We start from the raw sequence: 27,013 nt of genomic DNA on the forward strand, positions 1-27,013 counted from the left end.
AAGCAGGAAGGTGTGTGTATACTGGAGGGTCCCATATCAAGCCACACATCAGAATCGCCTCTGAGATGTGTTCAAAATACTGACTCTTACCTGTCAAGATCCCTTGCCTCTGAGGCTCATCTCTAGTAAAAACACAGAATTCCATAGCAATTGGAGAGACCCCCGAACCAGAACCAGGAAGGGTAATCACCAACCCTGCTGGAGTTTTTGCTCTGCAGGGTTCAGGATCAGGTGGCACCGAGAGGATCTGTGTGTCCCCAGGTTCACAGGCAGCCCACGTTGACATTTACTGTGCACTGTGCTAGCTCCTGAGGACATGAAGATGGGAGAGACAGAGCAGACAGCTTCATGATGATGTATCCAGTTGTCTGCGTCCCAGGGGCCCCATAAGCCACCACTCCAGGGCCCAGCATACAGCCACACCTCAGCCGAGCTCCAGAGACTTCAGTGGGGAATCAGTGTTTCTCCGGGGAGCCTCCTCCATCCTTGCCCAGAACCTTTGCCCTGCATTCTTTCAGCAGCTCCCTCCGTGTCTGCAGCAGTCTGGGCATCTGTGGTTGGGTCACTTTCCAAGCTGATGAGTGTTTAGAAAACCGAGCAGGGGCTGTTTTCTCCTAGTGACAGGCAGACATCAGAGAGTGCACAGGTCTGCCTCGTTCATACCTCCGTGGCAGGTGTGCCAGAGGACCTGATCCCCAGGTCAGAGGTGAAGGTCAAAGGGGGTTCATTTTGAGAGCCCCAGCACGTTTAGGATTGTGTCCCCGCTGCATATATCCCACAGTGGGGAATGGCAGGGAGTTGGAAAGGATTGAAGAGCCCCTGTTCCTAAACCTTGGGCCCTTTTCTCAAGGCTGATTAGATCTGCTGAGATCTGAAACATTGTCACAGGTGCTAAACTGTGTGACCCTGGTGTCTACGATGGAGCTGAAGAGTCAACCAATGCCACCTGCTAAGGTGGCAGCCATATAACTCTGATTCTTGAGATGCCTGCCATCCTGAACAACCTTCTGATTTCTGAATAACTCACTCTCCAGCCTCCATAAGGCCCCCTCCAGGGAGCTTTCCTTGGGGTCTCAGGGGCCTGGCCTCATGATCAAGACTCTTCTCATGTTCATTTCCACATGCATCTGTACTGTGAATGCTGGTTTCTGATGAGAGATATGACTCTCTAAGTCCAAAAACCCCCACCAACCCTCACTCCAAACTCCAGTTCCTATTTTCTCTGTCATTTCTGCAGCAGAGTTGCTGGATGGACACTGATCTTCCTCCTTAACTTCTGACCTGTGGTCCTTCAGTCATGAGATATACACACCATATGCAGAGCACACAAAAATGGGTTCTGCTACAGCCGTTACAAGGCTCTGCAAAGTCACAGGTTAAAGAATCTTCATGTTTGCTCTGTCTCCTGACTGTCAATAGCTTGATGCCTAACAGCCTTAGCCTGTCTCATGAGGTAAGGAAATTGCTTCCCCTGGCCCTCGCCATGTGTTCTCATCCCCTGACAGTTCTGCCTACACACACTCATGCTGAACCCCAGGAATGCGGGCCGCCCACCAGTCCCCCATCTGGGCTCTGTATGGTGGTCTTTTGGTTTGGGCTCTGAACTTGCACCTCTAATGCCAGGATAGCCTGCACTCACTCTGCAGTTGTCCTCACCCTCTCAGGAATGCTCTGGTTTCTGGCCATTTCTTCTGCACTTCCAGACTCACAAGGCTGTGGACTAGTCACATCCCAATAAACTTGCAGGCACAATTTTCCTACACCACAATGCCCCCTTCCCTCTGGCCTCCAGGAAGCCCCATCTTGCCTTCTGTCTGTTCCCTTTCCTCACCCCTAGCCCTTGACACTGGAGTCACATGCAACATGTGGTATAAAAAGAACATGAGCCTTGCAGGTGTACAAATGTGGATTCCAGTTCTGAATGTGCCACTTACTATCTCAGTGACCTTGAGTGTCTCATCTGGCATGTCACTTAGTCTCTCTGACCTTCAGTTTTTTCATTAGTCAAATGGGTTTAATAAAATTTCTATCTCTGAGGCTCTGTGAGAAATAATTCACGTAAAGTACCTTGGACAGCACCCAGGGTAGAGTAAGTGCTCACTTAATCACTTTCCCTGGCCTTCCCTTTCTGCACTCAGTCTAATATCTGCAAGTGCTGTTTGTGAGAGGGGTGGGTACTGGCTTCAATCTTAATTCATGCTATTTTCCAGCTCAGGCTCACATATGTTGTCTGTAGCCAATGCACTGACTGATTCCCTCTGCTTTCTTTTACCAGTCCTTCTTAGAGTTCTGCCTAGTTCCTTAGTGGGGCAATGTCTATGAGGATGCTGGGGTGGACCCCTCCTAGACAAGATCCTGTTCTGGGCTTGTTTCACAAGTCTTCCAAAAAGCCCTCTTTTCTCTCCCCCTTACTAGCCCCATCTTCTATGGTCAAGGGAGGGAGAGGTAAGAGGCTGTGTCTTTCCAACATTTTAACATTAATCCTGAGTCTTAAGAGATAGTGAGGTTAAAAAGCACTCTCCTTGATAGCAGTAAACACATTACCTTTTTAAATTTACAAATAGGTCCTTATTTTTACACTGCTTGGGCAACCTCCCCAGATTCCTACAGGGCTGAGCACTTTGCTATCTCCCCACCAGCCTCACCCAGGCACAAATGCCTGCAAAGAACTTTCTTCTCCAGGACTGTCAGTAATGGCCTTGACCATTGAATATTCATTCAACATCAGATCTCAGAGATGACTGTTTGTGATGTCATTTAGCACTTGCATATTTGGTTCAAATGCTACTAGCTATTTCTCCTCCTCTGTCCCCTGTCCCGACCAAAGAAGAGGACCCATTTCTGAAGACTTTGGAAGCCACTCTTCCCCCAGCTGGCTGGGGATGTGAGTGGTCTTGTCTGCAAGCAGAGGGATAGATGAAATCAGTGGGTCTCTGGCTCTCACAGCCCATAATCTCCCTTGACAGACATGGGCCTTCATTCTCTGCTGCTGCTGCCACAATGGAAGCCCCTTTCCTACAAGGCAAGTTACCACCAGCCTGGCCACCAGCATGGGAGCCAGGGGGAATTAAACCCTGAGACAAACGTACCACAAGCCCTAAGGAGTGAAGCCAACCCACAGTGACCTCCTTAGCAGAGTCCTGGGAGCTGCAGGCTCTGGACCCACCCACATGTCCTTACCCACCCCATCCTTACTTCTCTGTAGATGAATCCAATTAAACAGAACAGCCTCAAAGAGAAGAAGCTGCAAAAAGATAGTCTGAGGGAAGATGCAAGGAAGCAGTCCCTCTTTCTGCTTTAGGGCTGGGGACAAAAAGGGTGAGGGTTCCTTATTCCTTGAATGCTGTGAATCTCTTGGGGGCCCAGCTGGTGGATCTACCCCATGCGCTCTATCTCGAGGGGGGCACTAAATCATCTGAGATGTCTGGTCTCAGGGTCCATGACAGTCACTCCTGCTTTCCACACCCCAGGAACTTTTCAAATCCTTTGAGACAACTGAACATCAATATTTCTCAAGGTTCTTTCCTGCCAGTAAATTCTGTTTTATTCCAGGGAAAATGGGAATATAATAAAAAAAGGCTTTATTTGTGTCCAGTATTTATGCAGAGGTTATACACCTGATTATGGTCTGTGTATTCCTTTTCAGGTCTAACCACCCATCCTTGGGTCTTGCTGCAAGAGGGACATTCTTCAGGCACTGAGCCAGGCCAGGGCAGGGGATGGAGATGATGTCCCCTGACACCAAAGTGGGCAGGTCACATTGGACCCCGCTTTTCCCTGTTAATCAATGGGTGAGGCACATTGTAACAAGAGGCGGATCACTCTCGGATTCTTTACCAACAAACCCAACATCTAGTCAGTATCAAGCTCCTTAGCCTTTGCCCACAATCTATGAACACTGGGGACCAAGTGAGAAGGGAGGTGAAGGAGAAATTGAGGCGGGGCAGAGACCAGGCCAGTGGGTATCGCTGCTTCCGAGGCAGCTGGGGAGGAGGTATTCCATTTCCTGAGCTGTGCTTGCCCCATTTCAGCTTGAACAGATGGAAATATAGTTCAATGTTTCAACATCATTTGCCTTTCTCGTGCTAAAATATTGATAAGTGCTGCCCAGGCGGATGCCCCTGTGGTTCCTAGCAGTAACTGGAGCATGATGTGTACTGAAGTGAGACACGGCAAAACCTTTAACGAGTGTTTAAAATTCCTGGAATAATGCTCAACGCTGGCTTAGCTCATTGGGCTCCTGTAAACCTCCCACCCTGGGCCGCCTCCTAAGCGGCAGGAGGAGTGTCAGCGCGGCCCGGACCCCCCGCTGGTGGCAATTAGTGCAGCAGCTGCTCGTCTTCAGGATGGGAAACAAAGCAGGAGGTGCTGCATCTGCCACCGCACCAGGCAGGGAAGCAGGCGCGCTCAGGGGGGCCGGGGGGCGCGGGGTGCTGTTTCTCCTGCCTGCAGGGGCCTGGCACTGGGGACTCCAGAAAGGGGGCGTCCTGGGCAGGGCTCTCAAGAAAGGCAGGTGAGAGGAGGGCCAGAAGAGGGGGAAGAGGAAGAGGAAGAGGGTGGGGACTTGGGAAAAGAAAGAGGAAGAAGTGGTGGGAAGGAGGATTTTGCCAGGATCAGCAAATCCCCTGGGAAGAGCTTGCCAGGCCCTGAAAGGAGAATCCAACTTTGCCTCTAGGAGGGGACAAAGCCTCATGAGTGGCATCCCAGTCCTAAGACACCCATCTTCAAATTCCACTCATGACAAAGGCCCCCAGAACTAGGGTGTAAAGGAAACTGCTGAGAGCACCTGGGATGTCACCCCGAGACTTGGAACAGTATAGGTTGCTAAGGTAAGGATCTCCCTGGGTCTCTGTATCCCTACCTGGAGATCAGGTGGTCTAATTGTGGAGGTCCCTGCCATGTTAAAGTTCTCACATACTTTAAGCTTTGGGGATTCAGATTCATGATTTTTTTAAACTCCTTATAGATCTTTGTGGGGTTGTTCAGAAGCATGTTCTCCAAGGGGCCTACTTGAATCACACCCAGGGAGAGAATGTCTGCCTTTTTCACGAGTGACCCCATTAAAGCACCACCCACGTGGGAGAAAGCAGGGCTGTGTCCCAGCAAGCTGGGGGCTGCCCCCCAGGAAGGAATTCTGGGCTGGTGTTTGGATACCACTTAAAGCAGTGTAACTCGATGCCATTGACCGAAGACTTCCAGAAATGATTATTGTCAATTGAATAACATTTGCAACTGGGGAGACAGAATAGGAAATCTACAATGAGTTGAAAAACGGGGTCTAAAAATTATGCTCTTCCTCCACCTTCTATAAAATCAAACTCAATGAAGTCGTGTAAATATAACTATTCTATTTTCTGAGACAAAAGTTGAAAGGGTACATGTGATCTGACACACAGGAGGACATTTATGGGAACAAACCGGAGGGAGTATAAAATTGAAAGGGAAGGGACAGGAAAATCGAAGACACAGAGCTATCACGAATACAGGGCACAGACCGAGGGACTCCAGGACCCACCTGGGGCAGAGGGGTTGGAAAAATCTTAATAGAGGAGGAATTGTCTGGAGCAAAGAAATGCTGTGGGCTCCGGGGAGGTTAGCAGCAGCCTCATTTTTTCTCCATCCTGAAGCCGTCCAGCTGACTGAGGAACACCTTGCTTGGTGACACAGTGGTACTTCCCTCCACACACATCTTCTCTCCAGGCACCTTTCCTCACTCCCGTGTCGTTCCAGCTGCTGGACCCCAGTCCAGCCATCCTCCAGCCCCAATCATCCTACAAAGACCTGCCCATCACCCAAACCAATATCTGCGTGGGCTGTTGCTGAGACCAGCACGGTGGCTCTGGGCTGAGGCCGTGGGTCTGTCCCTCTGGCAACGTGGCTCTGTCTGTCATTGTTCTCCCGGTTCTCCTGTTGCAGAGTCTGTCCATTGAGTGATGGGGGCATCTGGCTTCCATGGCCAGAGGTGGGGGTGGACCAGAGGGGGTGTGGGTGTGGCCAAGGTGATGACCCACCTGATGCTGACCGCCTCCTCCAGGAGTTTATCTGCAGGAGCCCAGGAGCCCTGCCTTCAGGCAGTCAGACTGGGCACTGGGGCAGGGGGGGAAGGTCAGCATCTGTGAGAAGACAGACAGGATGGGGAGTCCCGGGGTGGCCAGAGTGAAAGGAACAACAGCAAGGGCAGGGGCCAGACAATAGCGATAGTCATCCTTTCTAAACTTTGTGAACTGTTTCCAACTTGGCATCCAATCTGATCATCACAACTCCTGGCAAGTATTATTACCACCAGTTTATAAAGGAGAAAGGCAAGGGCTCAGATCAGTAAAATGACATGACTAAGGTCACAGGCCTGATTGTCCCCCTACACAATGTCACCTCCTTGAGGGATTGCAAACCCAGAGAGGGCGCTGTGTATGGAAATCACCCGGGGGTCTTGTTAAATGTGTGTCGGGGTGGGATCTAAGACTCTGCAGTCCTAAGAAGTCCCCAGGTGATCCCAATGCTGCTGGGATCTCCCCCAACACACGTGCGCACACACACGCACTTTGAGTGGCAAGGTCCTACAGCAGTGTTTTCCCATCTCTTGTTCACGAGAATCACCTGGAGCACCTGGAGATTCCAATTCAGTAAGGACTCGGGATGCTGACTGTCTGACAAGAGCCTCGAGCACCCTTAGGTAAGTTTGGGAAATGCTGCCCTTCAAGTGTGGGAAAGACGGCGGCCACAGCTGGGAAGCTTCAGCAGGGAACCAGAGGCTGGGTCCCCTTCGCTGGTCGCCTGGGTTTACCAGGCACCCTTCCCTCCAGCAGAATGCCTGCCTTGGCCCTGACATTGCTTTGGCGTTCAGTCTTGGGCAGACTTCTTCCCATCTCTCTGCCTCCACTTTCTCCTCTGTAACATGGAAAGTGGTAGCTGAAGCCCGGGGCATGCAGAGGACACGATGGAGGGAGGCACCTAGAGAAGGAGGATGGTGGAGAGGCAGCCAGTGATGAGTCAGGGTCCATCCAGCAAGTGGGAGAGAGACGGATGAAGAGGAAAGGCAGCAGGAAGTGGGAAATGGGAGAAGGCCGCGATCGTGCTGGGGTGCAAAAGAGCAAAGGTGGTGCAGCGGGCATGGGGGCCCACCACATCCTGCCCCTACCCCTTGGTATTAGAAAACATGGAGCCAAAGGACCAAAGAGACTTTAAAAAGTGGGAATGAGAGGGGATCCTGGAGACCTGGACCACGTCCACCACGAGTGTGCAAAGCCCGTCACTTTGGTCCTCCATATCACAGAGGAGCAGAGAAGCAGCACCGGGAGGGTTGGGGTGGGCTGGCCGGGTGCTCTGAAATGGAATGGAGGAGAAGAGGGCAGAGCTGGCCCAGAATCAGGGCTGGACACAGACCCTCCCAGCTTCCCACTCGCTGGGTCGACCCCAGTCCCAGCCGCCATCACCCATTTCAGAGTTGCCACCACCCCACCTGGGTCCTCCCTACAGGCAGGTACTGAGCCCTCACTCTATACCAGGTGCTGGAAATGTACATTATCTCATTAATGTTTCATCCACCCTGGCAAGGTATGTGCTCTTGTACTTGTTTTATAGGTGAGGAAAGCAGACCGAATGCTCAAGTTTGCAGAGTTACTACATGGAAGTACTGAGATTCAAAGCCAGGCCTCCCACTCTACCATTTATGACTTCTGTAGTTCAACATCTTTCTGAAAAGGGTGTTTGCACATGGGCTCCAAACCCAAGGGAGCCAGGGATATATTTATCCTTTCCCTCAAATCAAATTAAATGCATATTAGAGTGGTGACTTGGGCTTGTGGCACGTGTGTGGAGACCTTTCACAGAGAGATATTGACCTACAAAAACTACGGCTTCCAATTCTAGGTTCGTTTGCTGGGAATGGGCTTGCTAAGTGTGTGGGTACATAGTGGTTTTGCCCTAATGCACACCAAACACAGTAAGTTCTTCTTTTTCTTGTTTTCCCACCTGAAATCCATGACCTCACCTGGTATTCCAGGCATACTCATTAACCAGCAATTACCATGCAAAGCCAGCTCACCCCACACATCCACGTGGAAAAAATGGGGTTGTCAATTTGAGCACATATGTTTTTCCTGTTTTTACAGTAAGATAAACAGGCATGAAGATTTGTGTTGAAATGGATGACTTTGAAATTCAATAAAGAAGCTAGACAGGAAAAGACAGGAAGATTCTAAAACTGGTCAAAATAAGATGGGTGGATTTAGAAGCAGGTAAGAGCTCTGAGCACCACTGTCCAAATGGACCAGGTGCCCTCAGACAAGGACGTTCTAAGTCTCAATTCCAGGTACTTGAGTGTGACATCACCTCCAAGACACTCCTCCTTCCCCCCACCCCCCACCTACACAGCTTTGTTTAGCAGCCCTTCCAGGAGTGCCCCGCCCCTTTCTCTGGCTCTGTCCTGTTAGCACTTCCTCCTTGCAAGCTCCCTGGTTCCTTCCCTTACATTTGACTGTAGAGAATCCTCCTGTTGGTCCAGGCCATCCCACCTGCCCAGGATGTCCTCACCTCCACTCCTTTTTAGGGATCTCTCTGACTCAGCATGTCCTACCTGGGTCACCTGTTGATTTCTCTAAGCGTATCCCATGGCAGATTGGTAATGCCTGGTTACTTTGTCTATGGCCCTGAGCTGGCATTTTTCACTCACTCGCTCAGTGATTCAACAAATATGTACCAGACTTTAGGTTAGGTGCTGTGAGAAATACAAAGGGGTGTTCAATACAGCCCTGCCCCACTCTAGTCGGGGACTGAGCCATACACCCAAAGCACTGTCAGGCCAGGTAGAATGCGGTCTTGGGCTCCCTGGTGGCCGGGGTATCTCAGTGAAGCACCGTGTTTGTCTGGTATTTACTGCACCGTAAACTCCTCCCCACAGCCTGGGTGAGTCCCTCCTCCTGCTCTTTGAAAACCACAGCCCCCCTGTGGGTCACCTGCAGAGTTCCTGTTGCCTCTGCTTCTGGACAGGCCAGGACGACTCAGGTCTCCCTGAGTCACTCTTTCCAGCTCAGGTGACCATCCCCACCCTGTCTCTAAGCAGTTCTCCCATGACTGCAAGGTGACTTCGGAGTGATGGAGAAAACTAGCAAGCATCCTACAATTCTCTCCGCCTTCAACTTCTTCAACTGTACAATGAGGATAAAAATACTAATCACCCAGCATGCTGGGAGGACTAAAAGAAATATGATGGTGAAAGAACCTAGGACACTGCCTGATGCCCAGGAAGCAGTTAATCAATGTTCCTTTTCTTCCTTCCTTTGGAGTGGTGTCTCTCATGTAAAAGTTGAAAGCTTGAGGCACTTATCCGTAGCTTTATGGTAGAGATGGACTTCTCCCCGAGGCATCCAGGGTTGAGAGTGGTGGGCCCCTGGCTGTCCCCAACCTGACCTGGAGGGTGAAATCCAGCATTTCCCTGGGCATGGGAAAGGGTAAAGGTTGGCATCAAGGGGAGAGCCCAACTCGGGGTGAGAATGGCCATTAAAAATGAGAGCTGGCCCTGAGCAAGGGGTCAGCCTAGCAGTTGAGTCAGAGATCTAATCTCTGCAGAACTGCAGACTTCCTTGAAAGGAACCTTTTTGTTTTTTCAACTTTGAAGTTTCTTGAAACAAGCCCCTTTTTTCCAGTGAAGGTGAAGGAAGGCTGCATCTTCCCCTTGACTTTGCAGTAAGAAGAAGAGGGAGCAGGCACTGGGAACAGGGGCGGGGAAACCCACCGGGATGGAGAAGGACACCCGGCTGCCTGCTCCCTCATCCCAGGCTGCCCCATGAGCCTTCCTGAGCTCCAGGTGGGACTTCACTGTCACCACCACCGCTGGCCCCAAATGCCCTCAGATGCCTTCATCTCCTCTCCTGGGCGGCTTTGAGCACCATTTCCTCTTTTCATTCAGGGTCAGGATAGAATTGTTCTAAATGAATATATTGGGAAATAACAGGGTGTGCAAGGTGTGTGTTGGGGAGGAGGCCCCTGAAAACTACAACAGCCACGTACACTCAGCCTGGATGACTTTTTCTTCCGTAGCTAAAACACAATCACTGGCAGGTCCTCCCCCTTTAACTCAGTCCTCCCCTGGCAAGGGGCTAAACTCCCCTTTCATCAACTGATAAATATCAATAGATAAACAAAATGTGGCGTATCCATATAATGAGGTATCTTTCAGCCATAAAAAGGAATGAAGTAGGATACATGCTAGAAATGCATGAACCTTGAAAAGATTATAAGTGAAAGGAGCCAGACACAAAAGGCCACATATAGTACGATTTCGTTTATATGAAATGTCCAGAATAGGTGCATCCAGAGAGACAGAGAGTAGATTGGTGGTTGCCAGGGGCTGGGGAGAGAGGGGGGCGGGGACCATGGGGAGTGACTGCTTAATGGATATGGGGTTTCCTTTGGGGATGATGAAAATCTTCTGGAACTAGATGGTGGTGATGGCTGCACGATACTGTGAAGGTACTAAATGCCAATGAACTGTACACTTAAAAATGATTAAAGAGGGGAATCTTTTTGTGTATTTTACCACAATTTAAAAAAATAAAACCTTTTCAGGCCTTGATTATTTCCTCCTCCACTTCCATCCTTCTAACCCCACCCCCGTTTGGGAGGAAGAGTTCTAGAGCTCACTCGAATGAAAAAGGCAATTTTACATTTTTGCTGTCGTTGCTCGGGAGGTTGTGTGCACTGGAGGGGGAAGGGGGACGGTATAAATTAGGAGTCTGGGATGAACAGATACACACTACTGCATATAAAATAGATAACCAACAAGGGCCTACTGTACAGCACAGGGAACTCTACTCAATCCCTTGTAATAACCTATAATGGGAAAGAATCTGAAAAAGAATGGATATATATGTATATGTATAAATGAATCACTTTGCTGTACCTACAAAACTAACACAACATTGTAAATCAACTATACTCCAATTAAAAAAAAGAAAAAAAGCTCACCGAAGACAACCCCACAGGGCCTCGACTGAGGCAGTAAGTGTCACTCTCAGACCTAGTTCCCGGACTAAGAAGAAGAAAGACCCAGCCTCGTTTCCATTCCAGGCCTTCATCCTAACCCATCTCCCTGCCCAGCCTGCTCTCTCTCTCACCAGCACTGAGCTTCCCAGGTGGTCCCTAGCCAGGGGCGGAGGAGGCTGATCCTCCATGTACATCTTCCTCCAGGTCCTCTGGCTTCTATCACAGAAGGGCAGGCAGGATGGAGCCAGTGCTCATGAGGTCCAAAGACTGTTTGGAGGTTCACCTATAAGACCACACACAGTGCCATGCAGCTCACCAGGTCTGAACATAGGGCAGCTCCTTCCCCCCATGCTGACTAGTCCTGCTGCTGCAGAAAGGCCCAGATGACCACAGGAAGCCTGGACCTCCCCCCTCCTCGATGATAACCTGGAACTTCATAAGATGCCAGTCAGTTTGCTGTGGACCAAATGTGACCTGGGAGCCAGTCAGCTCAACTAACCATGACGTGACCAGTAGAAACCTACATTGGGCTTGGATGTGTCAAGGAGGAAAAAGATGTTTGGAGACAAGGGCCTGGGCCTGGGCCAGTCCTCCAACTGGATGGCAGGAAGGCATCCAGAAAGATCAGTGTTCCTAGAGGGCCCTGAGGCTCCTTCTTTCACCCCCGATGCCAGGAACCAGGATTTATCTGCTTTCTCCAGCTTGGGTAGAAATCAAGACCCTAGCCCCTCGGGCCCTCCAGGATGCCGCCAGCTTTGCTGGGTTGGCTCTGTGACCCTGTCCCACAGCCAACCTGACCTACCTTCCTGTGTACTTTAGCCTTTGTGGTTCATCCACGTACATTATTTAAATTCTAACTCCAACTTCCTGTCTCACCATGAACCTCTTATCCTTAGGCAAAACAGGCTCAATCCAACAGACCACAATCCCCTGCCCAAAACCTTTGAGGTAGATGTGTTTGGGAATGCAGAATTTGGGGGATTTCAGGAAGATACATATAATTGTGCCTGTTTTACATATTCTACAGTACCACCCTGGGGGTACAGAGCAGTACCTGTAATCAAACACAATATTTCCACAGTGGAACATCTGATATAGGTGCCAAGTGGGATAAATAAAGACTATAAATAGCTTCACTTCAGTTTAGGGCAGATTTTGCTGCCAAATAGTTTTGGCAGCAAACATACCAAACAAACAAGCAAAAACAGAGCTTTCTGAGTTTGAGATTTGTCGAGAAGAGACTGGAGATCAGTATTTATGCTGCTTAAGAGGGAAGCAGGCAAGCAAAACTATCCTTGTGAAAGGAAAAGAGCCTGCGGCGATAGAGCCTGCCCCCTCCCACCACCGGCCTCCCCCGCTGAGATCCTGGCGCTGGAGCCCAGCCTCCTCCCACACTCTCTGGGACTCTGTAGAGTTATGGGCCACCCTACTGCGTACTTAAGGCCAGAGCTTGAGCCATCGTGAGTCTGTTTCCTGATCGCTTTAAACTGGGAAGGAAGTGATTCCACAGGCTCCTTTGACCTCTGACGTTTTATTATCCTATGAAATACATTAGCCAAAGCTGGCTGCACTGTTCAGAGGAGGCACCACCAGACCAACGAGCACCCCCAAGAAAGCATCTGTCCCTCTCAGCACCCATGAGTGTCTTCGGACAAGCTCCTCCCAGTTCCCGATGGTCCTTTCCTCCTCACCGGCCTGGAAAACTTGTACTTAAGGGTTACGAACGGCTTCAGATGCCCTCCTCTGGGATCTCTCTTTATTCATGCTTCCACGTGGGCGTTGAAATCAATTTGTGTGGGGCATTTCTCTGCTTCCGGTAAACTATGATTGCACGGCCAGCGTCCACGTTGCCACGCGCTGTCCCAGAGGTGTAACGCAGCGCCGGCACACAGCAGGCACTCAGCAAGCAGTTGTGGAGGGGATGAGTGGGTGCTAGGTGAGTGTGGCTTCCCGCCAGATGGGCTATCATGGTGGAAGCAGGGCCCGCGCGCCATCTGGACGAGACCTGGAGGCATCTGCGGGAGAGGAAGTGAATAGTGCAGGAGAAAGGAAGACTTTGCATGAGACACGCATTACAAGTCCAGGCGGGCAGCTCCGGGACCACATAGTAAAGAGAGAGGAAGGAGCTGGGAAGGTGAACCCAAATCCCACAGGCCAAGGTGGAGGGTCCTATAGACGCAGAACTGTGGACTTTGGTATAAGCCAGGGCACGGCCCATCGCAGACCCCTTTAAGAGCAGAAAAAGGCGATTCTGGGGGAAGCGGTGCTCAGAAGAACCAGGAGGAAAAGCAAAAGGCCTCAGGGCCAGCCACCACCCACCCCACCCACACCCCACCCACCCCACCCCCGCCGCAGCCCGACTGCGTAGCCAAAGCCCGCGGCGCCGGTGGGTGAGACGCTGCGCGCCGCCGCCGCGAGGTGGCACCAAAAACCCGCCAATGGCCCAGAGCGCACGTTGCCTTGCCACCTCGGACCTGGTTCTGCTTTTGGCCTGGGCGCGCACATCCGGAGCAGAAGCATGGGTCGAAGCTGAGCGCCACGGCCAGGATCTCAGGGTCCCGGAGGCGGAGGACGAGTCTTCCTCGGGTGTCCAGCTCAGAAAACTCCTAAACTGGTGTCTGGAAGCTTCTCGAGGGACTCATGGAATTTAGATGCCCTGCCCCGCGCCTCTCCTCTGCACTCACCCCGACCCCACCCCACCCCCAGGGGAACGGATCCCTTCTTCCTCCCGGATCTCTCCGAAGGCGGGCTCACGTCCTGAGCTCTTCTGCGGAACAGAGCCGTGGTCCGCCTTCATCTTTTCGCGTTCCCACTCAGCCCAGGTTAGGACCTGAGAGCGAGTCTGGAAGCTGAGGCTTCCCCGTCCTACACTCTGAGACCTGTCACACCCACGCACACGCAGTAAACACTTGCCGGCGAGCAGTCACACAAAGGCCACGCACCTGACGCCCACTCGCGCAGGCTCGCCCGGGTCACGCGTACGCGCCGGGCTCGAGAGGGGCAGACGGAGCGGCCGCGAGGATCGCAGCACTCGGTGCCAAGAGACTTGAGTTTGACTTGAACTTTTCTCTGGCTCGCTAAAACCCCGTTCCTCCAATAACGATCTGTGACGACATCGCCAAGCTGCCTTGAGGCCGACGCCTTCTCCGCGTCGAAGCGCTTGCTGCAGCCTGGAAAGCTTTCTTTAGTGTCCCAATGGCTCAAACGGCAAATTCCCGCGCTGGGCCGTCTGGATCCCCTGAGCCCGAGACCCGGACAGCATGCGAAACGGTTTGCAGAAGGCTGGGCGCATAGAAGTTGCGCAGAGACTGTCGCGCTAAGACGAAGAATCTCCAGGCGCATGAGTCCTGGGTCCCCTTCTCCATCCCTGACTCTCTGGGATCCTGCTTGCAGGCCACACTCCCATTCACGTAGTGTGCTGGTATCCTCGGGTCACACCAACTACTCCCCGTGGGATCGCCAGGCCTCGGCCCTAAGGCTCAAGCTTTCGCCGTTCTCCCTCACCCTAGCACCCCCTCGGAGTGACTGTTGCTGCGAGGTGGGACTGAAGTGGACAGTGGTGGGCATGGGAGGAGACCTGGCCACTAACATCCTCGGTAGGGTGAGGGTTTCCGGAAAAGGTGCACGGGTCTGATTGGCTCGGGATCCACCGATAGACCCCTCTAAGGAGCACGTATGAGACTTTTGAGAGGCTGAAGGTCATGATGCTTCTGGAGGAACTGGGGTTAGAAGGTGAAATCTGGGACCACGTCACAGATCCATGAAAAGAGGACCAACACTGAAATCACATCATCAGGGAGCCCACAAGTCTCCCACTGGCCCTCATTACTCCTTGGGAATGTCTTCAACCAGCCCTGCAGCCTTATCTCGGGTCCCCTTCACTTCCTGCCTGTCTATGGGAATAGCCTCCTAACCTGCCTTCCAGCCTACAGCCTCACTCCCTCAAAGTCTTGAAGCAGAGCTCTGCATATGATCATCAAAGCTCTCCATAAAGCCCTATTTGGCTCCCCAGTGCCCATGGGATCAAGCCCACACAACTTACTTGATCTTGTAGCTGGACCCAGACTCCCCCTTCTCTCAGACTTCCTTGTGCACCTGAGCACCAGCCACACGACACTGCTCTGTGCTAGAATGCAACCTCCTCCATGCTTTTGCTCCTGCAGTTCCTGCCTGGAATCTCCTCCATGGAATCCAATTCCTCTTTCTGGCCAAAGCCATCTCTTCTGCTCCTTTCCTGTTCCTGCCCACAAAGTTGTAATTAATCTCCAAGTTGCCTCCCCAAAATACTCCGTATGCAACTCCTGGGGTCTGTTTTTTGGTTTTTCAGTGGTACCTCGAACTGCCCACTGGATTGTAACTTGAGGGCAAGGCTTAACTGTGCTTGGCCCTCCCTCTCCACTCAGGTCTTATTTTTGGACTAAGTTGGATGCAGTGGTACCCACAAGCATACATTGCTCTCAACAATGTCCCTCCCCCTCTGGCACATCTACAGGTAGAAGTGTCACAAGGACATGAGGTAAATATTTCTCTTGCATCTCATGGGCATGTGGACAGTCTCACTGCACACTCATCAAGGTTCACATGTACACATACACTTCACACCCAAACACACACCATGGAGTCCTACGCCACTGGGCAGCGCTGGTGGTTCTAGCAGAGCCCAGTCCGATCTGGGAAAGGAGCCCGCTGAAATCCTGCTCATCCACTGGGCTTCATAGGAAGCCATCACGTAGCCTTTTGCCCGGCGCTTCTCTCCCAGCCGGGGCCTGTAGGAGGAGCTTTTTGGTTGGGGCTACCTCCTTGCAAGGTCCAAGTTCAGGAGCGTGAGAGAAGGTGCCCTCAGACCCGCAGAGCCTGGGGCCGCTGCTCCCCGCCCTCCCCCACTCCTTTCTCTCCCATTTTTCCTAATCTTTCGCGCCCAAATAAGGCTCTTAGGAAAGTATTTCCTCAACTACCGGAGCGCACGGGCGAGGAAGACCAGAGGGGGGCACCGGATGCACAGGGTGGCGGGCTGAAGGTACAGGCTGGCTGTGTGACAGTGGCCAAGTCGCGGCCCTCTCCGAGCTTCCGTTTCTCCTTCCCGTGTAATCAGAGCCGCTTCCACCTCAGAGAAAGGCCGTGGTGGCCGGGGCCTGGCTTCTGAACGCCCGCAGGTGTACCTCGGTCCGTCCTTTCCCCCTAGTCCAGCCTGGCCCTGCCGCGCCAGGGCGTCCGGGACCAGGCGAGGGCAGGCAGGAGGCGGCGGCGCGGGTCCGGGGCTGCGGAGCCAGGGGCGCGCGCGCCCGTAATTAGCAGCGCGTTCGGTCAACAAGGGGCCCTGCTAAGAATTTCTGTTTAACAAAGGTCGCAAACTAGTTATGACGGTAAATAGTCATCTCAAAATCCCACCAACTAAAGCTACTGCCGGCCTGGAAGGGCTCCAGGCCGCGTCCAGGCACACCCGGGCCAGCGCCCGGGGCTGCCCGGCACCGCGGGGATCCCAGGGAGGCGGGGGCGGGGCGGGGAGAGGCGGCGGGACAGGAGGAGCGGGGCGTCTGGCCCCGCGAGGCAGGGGCTTGGGTCACAGCGCCTCCCAGCGTCCTGAAAGAAGAAAGCCGGAGTCCGAGCCAGAGGAGCTAGGACAAAGGCCCAGCGCCAGAGAGCGCCGCGGAGGCCTGGAGGCGGAGCGGGCCCGAGGGCAGCGGAGCGCACGCCCGCCGAGCCGAGGCGGCGTCCTCCCAGACCCCAGGGGGCTGCCTGCCCCCGACACCGCCGGGCTCCGCTCACCGCTGGGCCTTGCCTCGGGCCCTCAGCCCTTCTGTTTAGGTTCCTGGGCCGCACACACTCCCCTTCCTTCACCTCCAGGGGTCCAAGAACTCATCCCCGGCCCCGAGCCCACCTTTTCCAAGGGGAGGAGAACACCTGAGCTTTTGGGGTCTGTAGAGCGACTCCGGCCCCGCGGAGAGGCTCCCTCCCGAGCCCGGCAGTGAGCGCCTGAGGCCATACATACAAGTGTACGTGACTTGCCGTGCGCCTTCCTTTCTTGCCGCCACATTCTATAAAGTCCTCAGTGTCTGAAGGGTTAGACTCCGGCAGGTTAAGGCCCTTCCCTTTTCCGGGGGAAAAAAAAAAGTGTGTGTATAAATCCGTGAGAGTCATGGGCTCCCCTGTAAAAGGTGGAGAGAGATTGCTGGGAGTGGAGACTGCTTCTGTGTTGTGCAAGGGGGTGGGCGGCAGCGCGTGTGCCTGTGTGTGTGCAGGGAGCGGCTGCGTGTGTGGTGGGAGTGAAGTCATGTGGGGGGCTCTGAGAGTGTGCAGCGTGAGGGGGCACGCTGCTGAGGACGCAGAGGAGTCAGGAGGGTGCTGACTGGGTGGGCCTCTCCTGAGCAGAGGAAGCTGCCGGAACTCCCCAGACCACAGGGGAGTGGTCAGGCTGGGGCCCCAGGCCACCTTGCACCCTGGCAGCACTCAGTTCACCTCCCAGGCCCAACCGGCCACAAGTCCGTGGGCTCCCCTAGGCGCTTTGTTGGAGATGGAATTGTTCCTGGGCTTACAGGCCCCCTCTCTGCCACCGGGCTTGGCCCTCCCCCTGCCTGAGCCCGAGAAGTAGGTGCTCCCCGTTTCCCCCTGGTCCTTCTCTTCCTGCCCCTCCCCACTTTTTGTCTCAACTCCCCCCTCCTTTCTCTCTCTTCCTCCTCCTTTTGCTTGTCTCCCCTTTCTATAATTTCTCTCCCACTTCTTTATTCTCCCTTCCTTTCCTGTTCTGGATTATAGAATGGAGACCCCTGTCCACCTGACCACTCCCAAGATTATGCATGTTTCTCTGACGGTGTTTATGTAGCTCTCTACCTATCTTCTTTGGGGTCCTAGCCTGGTGTGTGTGTGTGTGTGTTTGCACGTGTGTGCTGGGAGTGCGTGAGGTTGGGCAAATTGGTGGCATCTGAGTGTCTGGAGTCAGGCTGTGTGGTTTGGGGGTTGAAGTGTCTCTGGGTGGCATTTCTGTTATGTCTTTGGGTTGGTGCATAGTATGTTGTGTGTCTAAGGGTTTCCTCTGTGTATCCTCCGTGTGTTTGTTTTGGTGGATGTGTAGTGGCTGTGTTCTCTGATTGTATTTATTGCTCATCTGCTCCTTTTCTCGTATGTGAACTTTTGGTGAGCCCCAGCCCACTGTGTATCACAGGCTATGCTCTAAACATTCTTGGTGCTAAGGCTGTTTTACGCCGATGTGTTTCTTTTGCGGTGTGAATAGCTCTGGATAGCTCAATAGGAGGATGTGATTGTGAGATTGGCCATGTTTGTGTGTGCATCTGTGCAGTTTGGAGTGTGCGTACCCTGGAGAGCGTGCCTGCAGGGGAGAAGGAGAATGAAGGTTCTTGTGTTTGTGTCTGATGAGGACCGATGTGTAATCTGTAAAGAGGAAATCAGAAAGGCAGGCCCTATGTTGAGTTGGGAAGGAGGTCTACGGATGTTGGGAAACTGCTCTGGGGGCAGGTGGATGTATAAGGGAAAGGGCTCTACTGGGTTTGTGATGACATGGCTTGGGGCTGAGATGTGTGCATAACATGGTAATATTTGTGTAGATAATTGAGTGTGTATGCGTGTGTGCGTGTGTGTGTGTGTGCGTGTGCGTGTGTGTGTGTGTGTGCGTGTGTGTGTGTGTGTGTGGCGTAGCCTCTGTCAGCCTGGCTGTGCCTGCTTGCTCCTGCGGAGCCCCGCCTGACACAGCCGAGCTCAATCAGCCGCTGCATGAATACACTCGAATGGAAAGTTGTGCTCAGCTGACCGGAGAAATCGGACCCCGGCTAGCATTGCTCCCCTCCTCCCTAGCTCTCTCCTGCCCTCCCTCGGGCCAGACACCCGCCCCGGCCAGCCAGCGCACTGGGGCAGGAGGCTCAACTCAGCTGGGGCCGGAAGGGGCCTGGGCCGTGGGAAGTTGAGGGGCCTGAGCCCAAGAACTTGGGGGCGAGCATCCCCGGTGGGCTGGACATCTCAGCCCCAACTCTTAGGGGTGGAGGGCGTAGGGAAGGGCCCAGGAAAGTCCCCAAGGTGGCAGCCGGTGCCTCAGGTGACAGCCACACAAAGACCCAGGCAGGGAAGGAGGCAGAGAAAGACAGGGAGACGGAGAAGCTACAGAGACATGCCCTGCTTGGAGAGGCCAAGCACGCCCAATGTGCCACGGGTCTGGGACTAGGCTGTGAGCTCCAGTGACCTGAGCGATGAGCTGGGTCCAGAATATTCCAGGCTGGCCCATTCTCCTTTCAGAAGAAGCTGAGGGAGCCACTCTACTACCACAGCCCACACTAGGGCTCGAGTTCCACTCCCATTGGTTCGTCTAGGCCTGGGCCTGGCCCTCCCAGCCATCGCTGGAGCCCTCCGTGCATCCAAAGTCCAGCCATCCCTGGCTGGTCCACGGCCTCCAACACCGATCCCAGACTGGCCAGGCTGCTGTGCCTCCAACCCCACTACTGATCAGCATCCCCACCCCGCGCCGTAGCAGCTTCCAGGTCATTTCATTTTAATCAGCTGTATGTCTCGCCGGGGATAATCAACTGCACTGGCGCTGGGCAGTCGATTCTGCAGGACTCGAAGAGGGCCAGAAGAGGGGCCTGGTGGGCAGAGCTGGGGGCGGGGCCGAGGAGGGAGAGGTGAGCAGGCCGGAAAAGGGGTAGAATGACCTATATTCCCTCGGGCAGGCGGCTTCTAGGGGTCAATGCCTTTGATACAGATTTTCCCGGGTTTCGCATCCCATTCTGCCGGTCAGGTTTCTGGTGCAAATCCCAGATCACTATTGTTTTTCTTTGAGGGAGGCAGGAACGAAGAAAATATTCCCAGATTGGCTGTTATTCTTCAAGCCCCTTACACCCTAGAGTAGGCAACCCAGATACAGGTACCCAGAGGCCTATGCACACAGGGAAGGTTCCGAGCCAGAGTGCGCTGGCTGGGGCACCAGAAGGAAGTGCGCGGCGCACAAGCAGGGATGCGCCCAGGGCGGCGTGTGCCGTGGCTCTGGCACATCTGGAGAGAAGCTGGCCCACGGGCTGGCCCGGACAGAGGGGGCGGATGAACGTTGAGGCCTGCTTATCCAGCCTGCTGAGGCCCACTCGAGAGCACTCATGGGCACACCCGCTCCCCTTGCCAAGGCAGAATCCGCAACACTCCCAGGCCATGGGGGCTACGTTTAGCGGCTGTGATGGCTTTTCCCCAGCAGGGCTTCAGCCAGGGCTTGCCCTCGAGCTCTACCCTGGCGGCCCCTGGGACATTGACTGCCTTGGCCGTGGCTTTGAGGGACCCAGAAAGAGAATGGGCAGGCAGCCGATTAAAGGAGAGATCTGGCCAGAAAGGGGCCTCTTTCCCCTCGCTCTGATGTTTAAAGGGGCAGGGGCCAAATCCAATGTAACATCCGCAGTGTGTCAGGGTAACGGGTGGACTGGGGAAGCCAAAGAGCCCAACTCCCCTCTGCCCTCTGGGTCAAAGAAGACCCACTGTGACTCTCCATTCCTTAAAAGGAGAGGAAGGAGGGTTAGGGGTGGGCAGCCGCCTGGCAGTCATATCTATGGACTGACTAGAACAAGGGAACCCACACATGTCCGCACCAGATTCAAGACTCACAAGACACATGTCCACTGCGTGGAAACTCCTGCACACGCAGTATCCTGTAGGTGTACTTAAGCCACTCCTTGCAGAACTAGGGACATATAAACTGCCCAGGCCTCCCACAGATACCCACCCTATAGGCGATAGACATGAAAACACACACTGGGCACACACTGATTCAACGTACACACTTTTATATCAAACATCACAACACATACACCCCCTTTATATGTAGACCTTGATTGCATGGTGTAAGCCAGCTTTCAGAATTGCACACATCCACACCACTCACAACCAGCACTCACGCCTCTCCTGCAGGGAATCCGTAGGTAAGGTCAGAAAGTGCAGAGTGGAATACTGGTATTTGTACAGACCTAGTAGAAATGTAGGAGATGAGAGTGGCAGACAAGAGATAGCAAGACAGCAGGCTGGTGACACCCAACGGGGCTAGGCCCCCAAGGCTGAAGTGGAAAAGGAGGAATGGGCACTGGTTGCCCCAAACGCTTTCTCTGCTGGGTATGTTGAGAGAAGGAAGCATTTTAATAACACTGGTTTGTCCCCTGTCCCCAGACAAAAAGGCATCTGCTCCCTAGTGTCACCAGTCGAGGCCCTTCCAGGGGTCACCCTCTAGCAGCACCATGCCTTTCTTTCCACCCATCAATTCTGGGCGGTCTGTTGGGTAGGGTCCTTCCAGACACTCCACACTGTCTGAGGCAGCCACGCCTTGGGTTTCCAGGCCCAAGGTCTGGGTCAAGTATGTGACAGGCCATTTGAAAATGAGGGTAGGGGACGAGCCCCTCACCCCAGACATCATTCTGTGCACCAGAACAGAGGCCCAGGCTGAGTAGAACCCAGGCAGCCCTTTCCCCAAATTCCTACTACCTGGGTCACTATTGCCTGAAATGTGGCTCCATGAGGAACGTTTCCCCAGGCAGTGAACACACGCAGAGATTTACACACTGCGTGCCAGGCCAGAGAACTTGGAAGCTCTCGAGGTGGTCTGGACGCCCTGATTCTAAGTAAGTACACACGCGGGAACTTTCTCCACGCAAGCACACGCCCTGGGCGCACAAGGCCCCACTTGCGCCCAGGGCACCTCCCGGCCTGGCCGCCTTTCTGCCCAGCCCGGCCTACGTAAACCCAATGGTGCTGCAGGGCTGGGGACAAAAGGAAATCGGAAATCAAAATTAGTTTGGAAACGGGCGCGAAATTCCAGGCACGTTTCTCCTTAATCCTACTCGCTTTGGAAACTGGACTTTCAAGTGAAAGCAAGTTTTCTGAAATTACCTCTTCGGCTCCTCCTCGGGCACAGGCTGGCCTGGCCCAGAGCGGCGGAGGCGCCGCCAGCCACCCCAACACAGGGAACTGTGGGTCCTCACCCCACCCCCCGCGCGGGGCGGGGAGGCCAGGGGCCAGCGGGAACCTGGTTGGCAAAAGGCAGTGATTTGGGAGGGGGGGTCATTTTAAAGTATAACCCAACTCTGAAATGCTCGAGAGACTCCAGTTGATCCCAAAAGACGAAAAGAAATTTCAAGGAGACAGCGAGCCATAAGGCAAGTCATACAGTCACACAGACGCACATGTGGGTGGTGAGGAGGGAGGTTATCCTGATTCTAGGCCCTAAACTCAAACTACCTCCTCACTCTCTCTACACCCTCCTCATCGGGCCTACAGTTGTCCCCCGACCTCCACGCCACCTCCAGAAGAAGAGAAAACCTGTCACCTCCGGTGTAGATTTATGCTTGCGTTTGGCGAACTTGTGTATTTCCCCTTAAAAAAAAAAAAAAAAGAAGGCAGTAACAACCAAAAGACGCCAACATGCTCCCAAAGACCCACCAGGGCCTCGGCAAGGCTGCAATTCCTGGGGATCTAGGCCTGGCATCTCGCGCTGAAGAAACCGACCGTAATCCCCTCTCCCTGCACCCTCTCTGCCTTTTCGCTCGGGATTTGGCTTTAGTTCTTTTCCGAAGGGCCTGTTCCCGTCTTTCCACCTCCACTCCCCTTCTCCAGAAAAAAGCTCAGACACAGTCTTAAAACTCTGCTCCAGCTCCGGCGACATAGCTGGAGTGGAAGCGAAGGCCGGGCTGCTGCACGCCGGGGCTGCAGGCACAGGGGCGGATAAAAACACCAGTCTCCGGGAGTGATAAGAAAATGGAGAATACTGTATTTGCTTTAGAAAGTTTTTACATATAGATAAACACGCAGTTAAGATAACAGTAAAAGCGCCCTACGGGGAGTGAGAGATATCTCCAAAGCAGCTAAGAAATACTTGAAACAGCTTTTGCATAAGAATACTACGGTCTCACTCTCCGCTTTCGCTAGCGACGGGGTCCCTCTTCCTAACCCAGCTCGCCACGCCACACCTTGACTGCCAAGTCGACGCCAGGAACATCGAGTGGGAGGGCAACCCCAAAAAGGAAAGAGACAGGTGAGCGGGAAGGGAGAAGAGGGTGGGAGAGAAAGAAAGAGAAAGGGAGAGGAGAAAAAGCAATATCATATACAGGCAATTTCTACACATATATTACAAACTGGGAAAATGACCGATCATTAAGATATACATAATTCATATAAAATTTTGAAATAAAAATAAAAATCTGTTACAGTCATAACTATTCTTTTTCCACATTTATAACCAGTACCCACACAGGCAGTGACAGAGTGGAGAGAAAAAGGTGCTTAACAAGAAAATGATTGTCTGCTGAACAAAAAACAGAAGATTGCATCTTGTTTGACCAATACTTGGACTTAAAAACAGAGAAAGAAAGAGAGCGAGAGAGGAAAAAAGAGCGCAACAAAAGGCGAGAAACATTTGCTATTTCCCTCTCGAGGAGTTCTCTTTTTTTTAAACAAATTCCGAACGGAGATGGAGGGTTTGTTTTTTTTTTTTTTTCTTTTTGTCTGTTTTGCTTTTGTCGTCTTGTCGTCGTGGTGGCGGTCGGTTTTTGTATAGTCGACTCTTTTTAAATCGTTTTAAACTAGAGAGAGTATTTTCCCAGATACAAATAAATCGTCATGCAGGTGGGGTGCCGGGTCCGTGGGAACCAAAAGGAGAAGCCGTGCTTGTCCTAGAAAGTATACAATTGTCACCTCTTTTACGTTTTCTGCCCGCAGCATCAGCGTTTGTGACTGTCTGTTGGCGTCGCGGTCCTTTGGGGTGGCCGTGGTGGTAGATGGTGGTTGGGAATTGCTGATGGTTTGCGTTTAATTTGTTATTTTTCTTGGTTTTTATATATTTTTGGCTGGAGTGGAAGTGTGTGTGTACTTGGGTGTGTGTATGATTGTGTATCCTGATTTCGGTTTGTTCTGGGGATGGAGGAGGAAGAGGAGGAAGAGGAGGAGGTCGAGGAGGAGGAGGGGAAGGAGGAGGGGAGGAGGGGGAGGAGGGCGGCCTTGGGTATCATACATCACATTCCGAGTCGCTGGAGGTTACCGAGAGGATGGAGGTGCCGGTGTCCGCGCGCTCCGTCAGGCTGGACACGCTGGTGGTGGGACTGGCCGCCGTTGACGGCGACTCTGCCGAGCCGTGCGTGGGACATCCGGGCTCGGCCAGAGAGCGCATGCCGCTCGGTCCGATGGCCTGGTGCTGGAGCCTGCGGGAGACAGAGAGCGGCGCCCGCCCTGATACGGCAGCCCCAACACCCGGCTCCGCCAAGCCGCCTCCCTGAGCCCGCGCCGCCGGGAAGCAGGGCATGCCGCCGCCGGTGCTCCTCAGCCGCCCGTGCCCCTCCACCTCCCGAACCCCGCGCCCTTCGCCGTCGCCCCCGACTTCGCTCTCTGCCAGTATACCCCTCCTCCGGGCATCTGTCGGCTCCCTGAGCGCTGCAGCCTCCCCAGCGCGGTCTGGGCTCCCGTCTTCCCCTCCCCGGCGTTCTCTGGAGCCTCCCAAGGCTTCCCAAATCGGGGCGGGCCTCGGGGGGAGAGGTAGAACCCGAGGTCGGCCGCCAGAGGAGGGGAGGCCCGGGCGCACACTGCGAAGGACGCCGAGCCCCGAAGGGGCAGAAGTCGGGGAGAGGCTGGGTGTTTCTTCTTCCCCAGCCCCTGGGACTCTTCCGACTCAGCCGGCTGCCTCTGGAGTGGACGGGTCCCCTCACTGCCTCCTGCCTCAGCTCCCCCAAATCAAGAGCTGCGGGTTGTTCGCCCGCCGCCTCTTCCTGGTAGGACCGGCTGGCTTTGCTCTCTGGATCCTTGAGCAGAGCGCAGGATCAGGGGAAGAGAAAATAAGGAAGCTGGGAGCAAAAAACTGGGGGAGAGGAGGGAGAGAGAAAGCGGGAGACAGAGAAGGCAGGAGGGGAGTGCAGAGCCGTCTCCGGCTGCCCGTTCCCCGGGCCAGGCAGCTGCTACATAAACCTAGTGTCTCTGAGTTCTCCCCACGAGGAGGCCTTCCCCTGGCCCTGGGCGCTGCCCCCATCGGGCGAAAAGTTGGCTGCAAAGGCAAGGGTGAGAGGGCCAAAGGCTTAGGCCTGGGACACCTAAAACGGAACACACTCACTCCCTCCAGGAGCTCACACCCAGTCCCCAGCCCAGGCAGCTGTCGGCAACTGCAGCCCTGTTCCCTGCAGTGCATCAGGCCCAGTGCCTACGCTGGCAGGGCTGGGACACAGGCCTTCCATCAGGGCTTTCACCCAACTTCCTCCTTTCCCCTCTTCCTCTCCACTCCTTTCCTGTTTCCCCCTCTTCTTATTTTTCTCCCTACTTCCCCCAGGCCCAGCTCTGCTGACAGGTCAAACCCAGTGCAACTTTGTGAGTTTGTGGCCAACTTGCCGGGCAGCAAGGCAGCTTCTGCTCCTATTTCCCAATTTAGTGGACTGAGGAGATGCTCCTTGGCTTCGGCAGGAGGGCTAGCACCGAGACACACACACACACACAGCCTCTCCACTCCCAGCCTGGCTCTCCTGCTCCTGGTCAGGCAACTTGCAAGGCTTTGGGTACAGGCCTGCTGCACGGTGGCCACCGGCCTTTCCTCTTTATGCCAGAGACCCAGGTTCAGTTTCCTCTCCCAGACGTTCGTGGATTCCTCCCTGGGTTTTTGCAATGCGTGGAAATAAGAACCAGGTGGCAAGGAGCGCTTTCCTTCCTTCCCTGTCTGTAGGCTCCAGAGAAGCCCGGAGCTGGATCCCAGGCTGAGGAGGCTGACGCGGGTGCAGCGCAGGGCTAAGGCTCCCAGGGACACGACCCAGGGGTTATGGGCACTCAGGACCTCACACACACTCTCTCCACCCTGACGAGAGACCCTTTAGGGCAAAGCAATCAATACACCCACGCCCGCTCCTCTTCCACGCTCCTGGGCAAGCGGAAACTTTCTCCAACTGACCAGGAGGTCTCGGCTTCTCGCTTGCTTGGCAGCCGCTGGCCTCCCGCCTCCTGTCCGCTCACCCTCTTTTCAACCGCTCTCCCCCTCCCCGGCCCCGGAGAGTGTAGCCAGGCCGCGGGCCCCGCCACTGACCTGTTCTTGGCCGCCGCGGCCCGGTCGCGCTGCCTCCGGTTCTTAAACCAGTTTCCTACTTGTGTGGGAGTGAGGCCGGTGGCCTGCGCCAGTTCGCGTTTCTTGCTGGGGTTGGGGTAGGGGTCCTGCAGGTACCACTCCCGCAGCAGGCTCCGAGTCCGCTCCTTGAAGCAATGCGTCTTCTGCTCGCCGTCCCAGATGGTGCGCGGCAGCGGGAACTTCTTGCGCACGCGGTACTTGTCCACCGGGCCGAGCGGGCGGCCGCGCAGCTTCTCGGCCTCCTGGTAGTGCGCCTCGAGCCACATGGCCTGCAGCTTGCCGTGAGACTCCTTGGTGAACTTGTGGTTCTCCAGGATGTGGTAGAGGTCGCGGAAGTTGCCCGTGTGGAAGGCGACCACGGCGCGCGCGCGCAGGATCGACTCGTGCTTGTTGATGGCCTCGCACGCCCCGGGGGCCACGGGCAGCGACCAGAGGAAGCGGCCCAGCCGCTCGATGTCGCCCGTCTCCTCCAGCGTCTCGCAGACGCTGGCCACCTGCTCCGGCGAGAAGTTGAGGGTGGGCAGCTGGAACATGGACAACTCTTCCGGGGGGGCCCTGGAGCCGCCGCCGCTGCCGCCGCCGCCTGCTCCGCCAGCACCGCCGCCTCCCGCACAGTTCCCGCCGCCGCCGCCTCCCGCGCCGCCGCCTCCCGCACCGTTCCCGGCGCCGCTACTCGCCAGAAGTAGGGAGCGGTGGTGAGAATCGGCGAAGTTTGGCAACAAGAAGTGGGAGGAATAGAGGTCTAGGGGGGAGCGGAATACCATGGACTGACCTGAGAGGAGAGGAGAAAATTCAGGGAGAGGAAGAGAGAGGGGAGGAAGAGGAGGAGAGGGGCGATGAGGACCAGGAGGAGGGAGAGGAGAGGGGGGAGGAGGAGAAGGAAAGGAGGGGGGAGCAGGAGGAGGAGGAGGGGGAGGAGGAAGGGCGTAAGGGACACCCACACCCCACACACATCCACACACACACACACCCGCG

General features: G+C 54.4%; 1 protein-coding gene across 1 annotated transcript; it reads right to left on the reverse strand.

Moving 5' to 3' along the window:
- Positions 1-22,697: 22,697 nt before the first annotated feature.
- Positions 22,698-26,810, reverse strand: SIX3 (SIX homeobox 3). Its single transcript, XM_036873729.1, has 2 exons — positions 26,000-26,810; positions 22,698-24,146 (listed from the first exon to the last, which is right to left on the reverse strand). The coding sequence occupies exons 1-2, from the start codon at positions 26,800-26,802 to the stop codon at positions 23,954-23,956; spliced, it is 996 nt and encodes a 331-aa protein (XP_036729624.1). The 5' UTR covers positions 26,803-26,810; the 3' UTR covers positions 22,698-23,953.
- Between the last annotated feature and the right edge of the window lie 203 nt (positions 26,811-27,013).

The sequence above is a fragment of the Balaenoptera musculus genome, chromosome 13 (assembly GCF_009873245.2).
Source record: "Balaenoptera musculus isolate JJ_BM4_2016_0621 chromosome 13, mBalMus1.pri.v3, whole genome shotgun sequence".
In the NCBI taxonomy this organism is placed as follows: domain Eukaryota; kingdom Metazoa; phylum Chordata; class Mammalia; order Artiodactyla; family Balaenopteridae; genus Balaenoptera; species Balaenoptera musculus.

Bases quoted from the DNA above. Each gene is read 5' to 3' on its own strand.
- SIX3 (XM_036873729.1), bottom strand. From the start codon at position 26,802: ATGGTATTCCGCTCCCCCCTAGACCTCTATTCCTCCCACTTCTTGTTG. The intron at 24,147-25,999 runs GTCAGTGGCGGG...TGTCTCCCGCAG, and splicing joins GCCGCGGCGGCCAAGAACAG to GCTCCAGCACCAGGCCATCG.